Source organism: Apium graveolens, chromosome 7 (assembly GCF_009905375.1).
Source record: "Apium graveolens cultivar Ventura chromosome 7, ASM990537v1, whole genome shotgun sequence".
NCBI classification, from domain to species: Eukaryota; Viridiplantae; Streptophyta; class Magnoliopsida; order Apiales; family Apiaceae; genus Apium; species Apium graveolens.
Genome location: NC_133653.1, coordinates 53,533,782 through 53,546,338, shown reverse-complemented (window position 1 = coordinate 53,546,338; position 12,557 = coordinate 53,533,782). Strand labels below are relative to the sequence as shown.

General features: G+C 34.4%; 2 protein-coding genes and 1 long non-coding RNA gene across 11 annotated transcripts; all 3 read left to right on the top strand.

Annotated features, from left to right (window-relative positions):
• Positions 1-822: 822 nt before the first annotated feature.
• Positions 823-6,400, top strand: LOC141671692 (uncharacterized). Of its 9 annotated transcripts, XM_074478005.1 has the most exons (9): positions 1,016-1,318; positions 1,426-3,473; positions 3,705-3,819; positions 3,937-4,034; positions 4,549-4,829; positions 5,107-5,195; positions 5,300-5,389; positions 5,592-5,693; positions 5,815-6,400. In XM_074478005.1, exons 1-2 carry the CDS (start codon positions 1,161-1,163, stop codon positions 2,813-2,815), a joined length of 1,548 nt encoding a protein of 515 aa, XP_074334106.1. In that variant the 5' UTR covers positions 1,016-1,160; the 3' UTR covers positions 2,816-3,473; positions 3,705-3,819; positions 3,937-4,034; positions 4,549-4,829; positions 5,107-5,195; positions 5,300-5,389; positions 5,592-5,693; positions 5,815-6,400. The 9 variants fall into 9 exon arrangements, with proteins under 9 accessions (XP_074334100.1, XP_074334104.1, XP_074334103.1 ...); XM_074477999.1 differs by having other exon boundaries at positions 823-3,473; positions 4,738-4,829; XM_074478003.1 differs by having other exon boundaries at positions 823-3,473; positions 4,738-4,829; positions 5,104-5,195.
• LOC141673652 (7-deoxyloganetin glucosyltransferase-like) lies at positions 3,169-6,247 on the top strand. The gene is made up of 4 exons (XM_074480398.1): positions 3,169-3,273; positions 4,738-4,836; positions 5,592-5,740; positions 5,815-6,247. The coding sequence occupies exons 1-4, from the start codon at positions 3,169-3,171 to the stop codon at positions 6,245-6,247; spliced, it is 786 nt and encodes a 261-aa protein (XP_074336499.1).
• A 2,891-nt stretch (positions 6,401-9,291) lies between the features above and the next one.
• Positions 9,292-10,527, top strand: LOC141672242 (uncharacterized). Its single transcript, XR_012555415.1, has 3 exons — positions 9,292-9,449; positions 9,723-9,905; positions 9,991-10,527. It is a non-coding gene; the product is annotated as an uncharacterized LOC141672242 (long non-coding RNA).
• Positions 10,528-12,557: the final 2,030 nt, after the last annotated feature.

Genomic DNA, 12,557 nt, shown 5'->3' with positions numbered 1-12,557 from the left:
ACTATGGTTGCAACTTCATCAAACCACGCAGAGTTACTAGCAATTCATGAAGCAAGCAGATAATGTATCAAGTATTTCAGACAATCATACAGTTTTATTCGAGGATAACTCGGCATGCATCAAACAACTTAAGGAAGGATATATTAACGGGGATCGAACAAAACACATATTGCCAAAAAAATTATACACTCATAAACTTCAAGAAAATGGTGATATTGATGTACAACAAGTTCGCTCATGCGATAATCTGGAGGATATACTTACAAAGTCACTACCTACATCGACATTTGAGAAGCTGAGAAATAATATGGGTATGCGGAGGTTAAAAAGTTTGCTACATCAAAATGTCAAAATGTGAGACATTTTATTCATGGAGAGGTTGCACTCTTTTTCCTTCATCAAAGTTTTTATCCACTGAGTTTTTCCTTGCAAGATTTTAACGAGGCAGTCAATCTTTGCAATAACTCGCATTTGACAATCAAGGGGGAGTGTTAAAATATTTGAATATATATAAAGTGATTGTCAAAGCATATCGAGCAAGTATCTCAAATCTTACTGAGGAAGACTTGCACAGCTTCTTAAGAAAGATACTTAATCATGAAGACTTATAAAGCTTATCGAGAAAAACTTATAAAGCTTATCGATGAAGTTTTGTAATACTTAATGAATAACTCATTTAGCTAATAAAATGAGATACAACTTTATTCCATATCTTCTATTTTCTTGTACTTCCTCTACATTAAACAAAACTAATATTTTTAGTTAGGGTTTATAACAATTATATTTTAGTTTAGTTTACTTGTCACAGTCTCACAGGCAACAGCACGGGTTCGACTCTTCGGCCGTGCATAATTTTTTTTCCTATTTTGCACAACTTCTTTTTTCTCTTTTGCAACAGGTAACTGTGACTGTGAGCTTAAACCCCCGTATTCTACCAGTTTGATTAGCAATTTGATTCTCCACACAAATGTCGACCCCAAATTTTTTCAACACAGTGAAGAAAGTTTTCCCCCTCAACTCATCTTCAAAATCAGATGAAAGTCTTGCAAAATTAATTGCTAAAACCCTAATAAATTCAACCTCAAAACCCCTTGAAATCAACTCTTCTCTCACATCCAATCTAAACCCAAACATTATTCGCCTCGTTCTTTCAAACCCAAATGTCAAAATTCAATCTTGCTTACATTTCTTTAGATTTCTCAAATCAAACCCATCTCAATTTGCTCAAAAACCCAATCTTGAAGCTCACATTACTCTTGTTTGTCGCCTTTTTAAGGCCAAAAAGTTTGCAGAAGCCAAGATTTTGCTCAACCAAGTTGTAAGTAATGAAAATCTTGTGTGCCCATCTTCTAAAATTGTATCTTTAATGATTGAAAGTTATGAGGAGCCTAAGATTGTTCATAAGTTGTTTGATATGTTGTTTAGGGTTTATGCTGATATTAAGAGGTTTAAAGAAGGTTTAGAGGTTTTCGAGTATATGAGAAATAATGGGTTTGAGATTGATGATAGGTCTTGTATGGTTTACTTGCTTGCACTTAAGAGATGTGGTCGGTTTGATTCGTTGTATGATTTTTTTCGACAAATGGTTGATTCGGGTGTTAGGATAACTGTTTATTCCATGACATTGGTGATTGATGGTATGTGTAGAGTTGGAGAGGTCGGGAAAGCAAGAATATTGATGGATGAAATGGTTGGAAGAGGGATTGAGCCTAATGATTATACGTATAATACGTTGATTGATGCGTATATGAAGAAAGTTGATTCTAGGGGTGTTGGAGAAATGTTGAGTGCAATGGAGAAGAGTGGAATAGTTTATAATGTGGCAACATATACGCTCTTGATTCATTGGAATTCAAGGTTCGGAAGGATGGAAGAAGCGGAAAGGCTATTTGAGGAAATGAATGGGAGGGGTATATTGGGTGATGTTCATGCTTATACTACCATGATTAGTTGGAATTGCAAGTTGGGAAATATGAAAAAAGCATTTAGGCTATTTGATGAAATGGTTGAAAGAGGGTTGGTTCCCAATAGTCATACCTATGCGGCTTTAATTAATGGTCTGTGCAAGACTGGACAGATGGAGGGTGTAGAAGTTTTACTGAATGAGATGCAAACTAAAGGATTCGATCATAATCGAGTAATTTTTAATACTTTGATTGATGGGTATTGCAGGCGAGGTATGATAGATGAAGCATGGAAGTGCCAGAGTATCATGGAGCGGAAAGGTTTTGAGGCTGATGTATTTGCTTACACAACAATTGCTCATGGATTATGCAAGCTTGATCGTCATGAGGAAGCAAAAAGGCTGCTATTATCAATGATGGATAGAGGTGCGGCTTTAAACGTGTTTGCATTTACTATGTTGATTGATATATATTGCAAGCAAGGAAACTTTGTTGAAGCAAAGAGAACAATTAAAGAGATGGAGAGTAAAGGAGAAAAACCTACTGTTGTGACGTACAATGCCCTCATTGATGGGTATTGTAAAAAGTCAATGATGAAGGAAGCTCATAAAACAAGGAAAGAAATGGAAGTTAAAGGGCTGATGGCTGATGTTTATACATACACAACACTTGTTCATGGAGAGTGTATTGCTGAAAACATGGATGAAGCAGCTAGGCTGTTTAGTGAGATGCCTCAAAAACATTTAGTCCCTAATATAATAACTTATAGTGTATTGATTTCTGGTTTATCAAAGGTTGGAAGGTCAGAAGAAGCTTTTAAATTGTATGATCAGATGAAAGAGGCAGGCCTTACACCAGATGACACAGTATATGCTTCCCTTGTGGGAAGTCTTCATTCTCCAACTACTTAACATTCAGAAGTCTACAAAAGAAATGCCCAGTCATTCTATCTGGGTAAATGTTAAGTATCATGGAAATGCGTTTACATTTAACCATAGGACTCAACATGCTTTGTGATCAAAGCCAAGAATAGGATTGGATTGTTACAAGTAATTACTAGGGTTTTTAAGGTTCTTGGGCTTGTAATTGAAAAGGCTGAGGTTGATTTTGAGGGTGATATTTTTGTTAAGAAGTTTTATGTGACTGATTCTAATGGGGAGAGAATTGAAGAGAGTGGGGGGGGGGTGGAGAGAATTGAGAAGGCCTTGAGGGAGGCTATTGAGGTGTGTAATGTCTATTATCGCGGTGAAACAAGGTGGAAGAGATGAGTGGGGGAGGAGTGGGAGATGAGATTGGGAAGGCGAAAGCGGAGAGAATATTTGGATTGATGGATGGGTTTTTGAAGAATGAGCCTGTTAATTGGTTTGAGGTTTGAATAACTGAAGGTTAATAATAGATTTCTGAATTCTGGTGTAGTTGCTAGTAAGATCATCTAGGTAAGGATTTTTTGGCAATGTTAATGCGAACGAAGCTATATTCTGATAAGGTTTTCACAAACCTTAAAGGAGACCTGCAAAGAAGTCATTATTTTGTTATGTAATAGATTTCAACTCCACTAGTTGCGGAAAGGTATATTACTAACTTGGAATCACGTCTTTCATTTGTTTTTAGAGTTACACGGTTATGGATATTCTCATTATAGGTAGCCTCATATTTGCATAAATATTCCTAAGGTGTGTAATTCATGTGATATGCCTTGACATAATCATATTAAGAGTTCAAAACAATCATTTCTCGTAAAGTCAATTTAGCTGTCATGCATTGTTTATATGAACATCACACGATAATTGGTATGCACAGGCTATATCACACAGTGTAAGGGAATAATTGATTGAACGCTGGCATGATACTCATCAACAGTTGAAGAAGAAAAATCTGAAGTGCCTGTACTTCCTGTCCTTTGAGTTTTTACTGGGTATTTTTTTTTCGCTTCTTCTTTCAGTATTATATATGTCAAATTAACCTAGCAGTGGTCTTCTCATGATTCTGCTCTGTTTTCTAAACCTTTCTAATACTAACTATCTTATATCAGGATGTTCCTTATCAAATAGTGTCAAAACTTGGCATCGGGACCAATATGCAGATGCCCTGAGCCAGCTTGACTTTGACTTTAAAGTTATGGCAGAGCAGGTAGCTAGTTTAGCTATTATTCTGTGTGTTGTTAAATTACCTTTCTTATAACCATGCAAATTATTAAAAACTTAAGTAGCAATGTTCCTTTGCGAATCCCATGTTTGGAAATCATAACCTAGGAAAAACGAAGTATGCTAGAGAAGCCAAAGAATAACTTTCCTTTTATCGTTACAGCTGCTCTCGACATCAACATGTAAAACAAATAAGAAACACTGATATCCTTACACATATCTGTGTTTATATGTATTTCAAAAGTTACAGAAAAAAGATAGGAAAATGACTTTCCTATTATTTCCTTCACTAAGACTTCTTGGGATTCTTTATTGCAAAACTGTCAAACAGGGCATCTGAGATTACTAATTTAACCAGTTTTAAACTTTCGATTATTCTCCGATTAAAAGTTCTGTTAACTTGATCTTCGCAGCAAACAAGTGTATGCAAAACTCTTAAATCTTACTTGCAAGTGTGAATTTCATCTTATTCTTCCATTTAAATGCTGTATTTGTTTTAGGACATGTTCTGCAAACAATATACATTCTCCTTCAAATTGATCGTACGTAGTTCCTGGTTATTGAGTTATATGATTGGCTTCTTAGGAGGGAGATGCTGCCACTGCTTATATAGGAAAGCATTGTTTTTAGTAAATGGATTGTACATACTTTCCTGTAAATCACATAATTTATTGCTTTTGTTTTCTTAGGAAGAAGATGCTACACTTGATGATAGAGGCTTAGCTAGTCTTTCAGCTTGTCAGATGGATTCGTTAGCCAAATTAGAATATCCGGAAACAGGGTACAATGTATTTCTGAAATACTCCTAAAGCTTTTAGTATGACTTTTTTAAAATTTATTTAAAACAATTATTTGAACTTGTCCCAATTATTAATAAAGGCAGTCAATAGAAAGTGGACCCTCGTAAGTGTAGTGCATTTGTACTTTCGTTTATCTAACTTTTTTCAACTTTAAAAAAGTTATTTGATTCTTGTAAGATTTTTTGCTGAACTCTTATGATGACCTTTTCATTTTTGTTTGAAACAATTATCTAAACTTGCCCAATTCTAATAAAGCAGTTAATAGAAACTGGACTTCTTATGATTTTTGATTGAATTTTGGAAATCCATGGGAAATAGAGCGGGTTCATGTATCATATCCTGTGAAGGTTTGCAACCATATCCATTTCTATTCATGTTAAGTTTCCTTTAAACATTTAATATAGTCGTATACTAATATTTCTAAAAAATCTGTGTTTTTACTGCCTTTTAGTGAAATGCTGTATATGGAATAGTTTTATGGTACAGTTGAAGAAGATTTGTAAACGGGGAGACACGTAAAGCTTGGGTACCTGGAGAAATGGTGAGTTCCTTTATGACCAAGGGATATGCTAGTGTCTAAGCTTGGGTGCATTTGAATTTTATTACAGTGACAGTTAACACTTACTTTAAATCTTCTTATATTGCAATTGCAAAAAGACTCTGCAATTTCATTATGTTACACAGAACATCTAACTCTTTATATTTGTCTCTTCTTTCCTTCTTTCTTTTTTTCCTCCTTGTAGGTTGAAGCTGTATCTTATGACAACCCTATACCTGGTTATGGAACGAGCAATACCATTAATCTGCGATTATGGGCTGCCAAACCAAGTGGTCAATACGATATGGTAAATTTTCTTTTAATGGATTTTATAATCTTTTTTGCCCCCAGCTTGTAGCTAATATGATTTGATTAATTATGTAATCTACATCTGTTATATAATAAACTTTTGATTGGCTCGATGTCAGAGAAGCTAACTCAGTTCTGTACATGAATTTGGGTAGTGTAACTGTCATGTCAGCCAAACATTTATCTGAATTTGCATGGGGACTAGGAAACAGCAAGAAACACTTTCATTGGGTAATTAGGCCTGATGTAGTAACGGGTGACTCGGCCATGTTTCCTCAGCAGTTTCTGTCAGAGACAGAGAATAGGGGAACCATTGCAAGTTGGTGCACGCAAGAACAAGTATTGAACCATCCAGAAAATGCTGGATTTCTGACTCATAATGGCTGGAATTCGACTATTGAGATCATTGCTGCTGGAGTGACAGCACAGTATCTCTTGGCCTTTTTTGCTGAACAGACGAATTGCCGATACTGTTGTGTAGAATGGGGGATCGGAATGGAGATTGACAATAACGTGAAGAGAGAGGAAGTAGAGTTGCTTGTAAGAGTATGATGCATGGTGAAAATGGTTTAATGATGATGAAGAATGTGCTGGAGTTTCATTAGTTTTTATTTTCGTTTATTTACTAAATGTTTTATCACGTACACCCCTGAACCTATTTATTGGCCATTTCATTTTATCTAAACAAACTGTTGCTTCATTTTACTGATACAACGCTGCACTGCAATTGAAAGTAAATGCGAAGTTTAATAAAATTTAATTATCCTTAGACTTAATAAAAAAATAAGAAGTCCACGTTAAATTTTTTAATTTGCAATAAATAATTAATTTATTGATCATTAATTAAGCGAGATTTTCCTATACTTTTAAATTAGATTAATCCCTGATATCTAGTTTATTTGAAATGAATTTGTTAGTTTAGTAAAAAGTTACTTTAAGTAAATATTAAAGAAAATGTTATATATTAATATTTTTATAATATGGAAAAAATAATTAATTGTGTATGTTGAATAAAGGTCATATAACGATTTGTTTTTATAAATTTTACTATATTGTGAATTAATCAAAAAAAATAAAAAATTAATAAGTAATTAGAATTAGAGAGGATTAAAAATGGGGAGAGAGAATAAGTCAAGGTTAATGAGTGAGAAATGAAGGATGAGAATTAATGAATAGAGAGAAGTAGAGTGTATAAAAGAGAAAATTTTAAAATGATATAAAAAATGAGATTAAATGAGAAATTGACATATAAGCAAACATGACATCTAATAATCTGACACATTAGTAAAAATGACATCAGCTGTACTCTATTTTAATATAGCTTAGATTATACTTCCCTCGGATGTTTATATACATTTTTTTGTTTGGTTATCGATGTATAAGGTCAACTTTACACGCTCGGGTCGCAAGGTTTAGCACATAATCTGAACTCTCTGACCCCTACTTAAATTCAAGTATGCATTTGTATTCGAACTTGAGATCTTTGAATTGTAAACCCCTAAGGCTTATTTGGATGGGTTATGAGGAGCTGGGTTGGATCGGGAGGGGTTCATATCTCTTAACCATCGTTTGGCAAAAAACATTAAACGAGATGGTTGGGTTTTGAGAGGCAGGTAAGGGGTTGGTGACGGGAGGGGTTCATATCTCTTAACCATCGTTTGGCAAAAAACATTAAACGAGATGGTTGGGTTTTGAGAGGCAGGTAAGGGGTTGGTGAGAGGTTCTGCTTTAATGGACAAGTATATGAATTTTAACACCCCAAATCGGGGTGTTGTGAGTTGTGCTAGCGAATATGAATGAGGTCCACTTGTTTTGTTTCTTATGCTTTGTTGTATGATTGATTTTTTTCTTTTATGAAAAAAAACTGTGCAAGTGAAAAATAAAGATTGAAATACAAACTAATTTTGAAAAATGAGCATTTAATATTAAATTTATAGTATTAATAAAATTATTTAATTTGTTTTGAAAAATTAAAAACTAATAGTTACTACCAAAATTATATAATATTCAAATTTATATATAAATTAATCTAATTTTTGAATTCTAATTACTTTTTCTTGATTAAAAAATATTTATTACAACATTTACATATCTGACCCTTCCTAAATCTCACTTACTCAACCCTTCTATCCAAACAAGACAAGAGCTCAAGTCATCTCAACCCAACCTTACCTAACCCAAGTGCTGAATCGAACCGAACCGGTAAAATTCGGTTCGGTTTCGTTTAAGTTTTTTTGAAAATTTTGGTTATTTTGGTTTTTCGGTTTTAATCGAAATAAAATCGGTTCGGTTTAGTTTTTCAAAATATTAATTCGGTTTTAACCTAATTAACCGAATAGTATAAATATATATTTTTGAATTATATTATATATATAATATATTATAGATAATTAGATACAGAATATACAGTAGTACACATTAATTAAAAATATTAGATATACTTATACACACTCGTGAGTCGTAATTCACTAACAGCCAGGGATGAGGAATCCCAAATTCCTAACCTAAATACCTAAATTTCTTGTCTATCATATTCATTTTCACTTCCCTGTCTGTATATTATGCAAAGAAGATCGAACCATTTTGGTTGTATATTATTTTTGGTTAGCATAATCTATATCTGTATCGTAGTCTGCAACACTCCATTACCTAGCTGATATGAATGGCACTAAGGAAGCCTGAGCCCATTCCTGTATCATTTGAGTTGAAAATTAGGTTTCTTTATGTGTGTTTTAAGCATCTTGGTAGACTACTCATGTGACTCGTAATCAGCAATAGGTTAAGTATCTTGGCAGATCGATAAATATTTCGGTTAACCAAACCGAACCGAATAAATCAAAATATTTCGGTTCGGTTTTATATAGAAGTTTGGTTCGATTTGGTTATGAAAAAAATCAGTAATTCGATTTTCGGTTAATTCGGTTCGGTTCGATTTCTGATCGAACCGACCGAATGCTCAGCCCTTTACCCAACCTAACCCAGCCCAACCCAACCATTACTTCCTTAACCCTCTATCTAAACAAGCCCAAGGCACGAGGAGCTGAGATGAGCAAGCCATATATTTATAACCTCACATAATAGAAGCCTCACCGAGTGGAAAACTAGAGATGCAGTTTATAATGTCACAAAGACAATATGAAAATGGTGTTAAAGTCATTGACATGAATTTCATGCTTTCATTTTATTATTAGATACAGAGTTTTGACTTACATTATTAAATATGTAGTCTTGTACATAATAAAAGAAAAATATATCCTAGTTGCAGAGCAATGAGATATTATGTTACAATTTCCAGTACTACCGACAGTGAAGCAGCACCATACTAATAATTATTTATTCATTACTATTGCCCCTTCTAACAACCTAGCAACTGACCCCATTTACACTGTAATCTGGACTCCCAAGTGTTGGTCACTATCCAAATTAACATTATTAAATCTATTATAAGATTGTTTTTCTATCGAACCTTTAATTGTTTTGGCTCATCCAAGATACATTCTTATTTATTTATATAATAATTAGCTATAGAATGAGCAAAAAATAAACAAAGTGCATATACAAATGGACACAAGGGTGACCAAAAATGCTAGTAGGGGCCCAAGAGAACGATTTATGGTAATATTTAAGGAAGAACTTAAAAGATTGTTTGAAAAGTAAACATTTACTTGTATATTAAAACTAGTTTGGTTGGTGATATTTGAATTGCCAATCATCTCCTTCTTTCTGCAGCTTTTGTCATTACACTGGTGGTGAGGTGAGTTTTGTTTTCATGGTTTTTGATTGTTCTCTGAAAAGGTCTGTTGACTCAGATTCTAGATTCTGTTAGTAATCATGACTTTGTCGTATTGAAATCTTTGATTTTTATGATTTCTGTTGAGCTTTCTGATTATTATTATTATTATTATTATTATTTTATTGAAATTAATGATTGAATTTTAGTATGGTCTGGTTCTGGTGAAGTTTAAAGTCTGTTCTTAGATGCTGCTGATCTTTAACATTACTCTTTTGGTGATCATGTTGATAACAGATGGCTCTGCAGGAAAATTTGATGCCAAATGGATGGCCTCTAGGGCTCGAAAACATGAACACCAGATTACTTGAAGCTGCAGATAACTCACCACAGCCGACAGTAGCTGCATCAGTACCAAGTTCTTTACATGTGCCATCCTCCAGCTTCTCCTCATTCTCGTCCTCCAGTCTTGACACCGAGGTTATACTTCTTGAGTAAATCGATTCTTAATTAATAATTTCATTACGGAATCATGATTTTAATGTTGATCAACATTTTGCTGCAGTCTACAGCATCTTTTTTTGCAGACCACAGTGTGACACTAGGCCGATTGATTGGAATCAATCCAAGAACCAGGCAAAGCTTGCGCTTCACAAACACGACACTAGCTGAAACAGGGCAGGAACCTGGTGGCATTGTCTCCGTAGATGGTGAGAAGATGATGTCTCGGGGGATTTGTGTTCCGTTGCTGCGAAATATTATGCTGATGAAATGCAAGAGCTACTAGCAAAAGCACTTAACCTCAAGACACTGATATCCTCTGCAGTTGGTTTGTATTGTTGATGGTTTAGACAATAAATTTTGTAGCCACCAGCGGAGTCTATGCAATTTGCTAAATACAGAAGTTGAATATTTAAACTTGTACTAGTGTTTTGGTTTGTAAATAATAAAGGCAAGGGTATTTTCTGTATTTAGCTGATTTCTGAATGTAAGAAGGTTGCATATTTCATTTACAAACAAAGCAAACATCTTTTTCAAATCACATAATTTAGGGTTTTGAGAGTCAGGCCCCTGAAATTAGAATTTTAACCATCATTTATCCATTATTCAATATTCATTCATCAATATATCAAGCTCCCTTTTGCTATCTCATCTCCTCTTTTATTTATTTATCATTTTTTTCAATAAAGTCAAGATCTAATTCTTTTCGGGTGAGATCTTGTTGAGTACCTTGTTATAAAGTTTATTAGTCGTGACCATCTTTTTGAGATGTTAGTGTTTTATGTCAAGATGTTCTTATGTCTTTTGTTGCCGATTTCGGTAGTCGCTCTGAAAAGGATTTATATGATATTTTTGGAGATCTGTAAGACTTGTATCAGATCTGGGATGGTGGTAAATATCGCAAAAACTCACATTTCACAACAAAAAAGTGTTCGTATTTTAGGGATATTTGTTAGTCTAATATCAGTTGATGTAATTGATAGTTATGAACATTGGTCGACAGATGGTGCTTACGTGAAGGTCAATTGTGTTACTACTAGTTTCAGAATTGATGTAGGTTGGATTACTCGAGATTTCATCGTAATACTTTTTAGTTTAAAAAATTTCAATATTCTATGTGTTAAACAATTTAAAAACAAAACAATTATTTGATTAGCTCGATTTTTGTTTCACAATCAAGTTATAGTTGACCGTTCTGGGCTTTATCGGATTGAGGTTCAATATTTTAATAAAATTTTCGCTTTACTCTTTAACAAATATCTTTTTAATCAGTCAATCAAAGAATAATTAACTGTAGATAGATACCTTTAATGAGAGAGGTTAGGATTTAAGTTTGTAATAAAGTTTAAAGACTTAAAAGTAACTTAAATCTGATATACAGCACCCAAAACCATTTATTTAAAAATAGTGCGATAACTCATTTCTGATCACTTGGCAAATTTACAAAGTTTTTATCCATAAAATTTATGTGAATGTGAAAGTTCATTACGTGTACCAGCCGAAAAGCACATATTAGCTTAATAATATTTTTTAAATTTTATAAATAAATATATTGAATTTTTGATATATTATATTCTTAATGCATAATTAATATGGGCCTGAAATTGGCCTAAAAGTATAATTAATGTTAAATTAATTAAACACGATATGGTCCAGTAACAAAGCCCGGTTAATGAGGCCCAAAGCATGTTAATGAGGCCCAAAATATTGATTATTTATTAATTTCGTAATTAATAAATAAGGTAAAATAACAATTCATTAAGTATATCACATGGAGGATAAAATTCTTCACTGAGTAGCCTCCAAGGCACCCAAACCAACAAGCAATCTGCTTCCTACTTATTAGGACTCCAAAGTCTACTGTAAAACAGAGACTTATTTATCAAGTCTCCTAACCCTAGTCCAATTCAAGGACATCCAATATCTATATAATGGGTCTCACCCCTCCATGAATAACTACATTTTGGCTTGATTCTCTAAATTTACAGAGATACGTAGGCATCTTGTGAAGGCAGATTTAAGTTACAAAACACAAGTGCAGCCATTAAAGGCCTTGAGCTCTCGAACCCTAGCAATAAATATCGTAATAACTATAACCTAGCTTTTTACCCATAATATTTGGTGTCGTCTGTGGGAAAGTATAATAACAACCATGGTGAATACACGGAGCAGAAACAACGCCCCTGAAGGAACATCGGTTGGGACGACCCAAACAATCTCATTTGTGGTGGAGATCCCCCCGCACTCAACCTATGCCTCCACTCAAGAAGGAGCCCCCAACTCTTCAAGGGACGAATCCCCAATTTCAACAGCTACATGCACCTATGAACCCTCAACCCATTGGGTATGAATACTCAACGATCGTGACCACTAACCCCCCTTACGGGATGCCCCTATACCTTGAGGTTGGAGGAAGTGGACACTCTAACCGGAGCGAGGCACAAGCACGGACGTCCCACTATGTACGTGGTCTGGCTCATATCCCAGAAGGTCGAGAGTTCTCTGGACCCTATTCTGATAGAGACTCTAAATCATCGGATGACGAGATCGCTCCAAGGAGAAGGCGTGCTGGAAAAGAACCAATGCCTACTACTAACCAGCGACCCAGGAACACTCAAGGGACAAATCCCC

Excerpts from the sequence above, each read along its gene's own strand:
- LOC141673652 (XM_074480398.1), top strand. The coding sequence starts at position 3,169 with ATGAGTGGGGGAGGAGTGGGAGATGAGATTGGGAAGGCGAAAGCGGAG. Across the intron at positions 3,274-4,737 it reads AGCCTGTTAATTGGTTTGAG|GAAGAAGATGCTACACTTGA; the intron begins GTTTGAATAACT and ends TTGTTTTCTTAG. Across the intron at positions 5,741-5,814 it reads ATCTTTTTTGCCCCCAGCTT|AGAAGCTAACTCAGTTCTGT; the intron begins GTAGCTAATATG and ends GCTCGATGTCAG.
- LOC141671692 (XM_074477999.1), top strand. The coding sequence starts at position 968 with ATGTCGACCCCAAATTTTTTCAACACAGTGAAGAAAGTTTTCCCCCTC.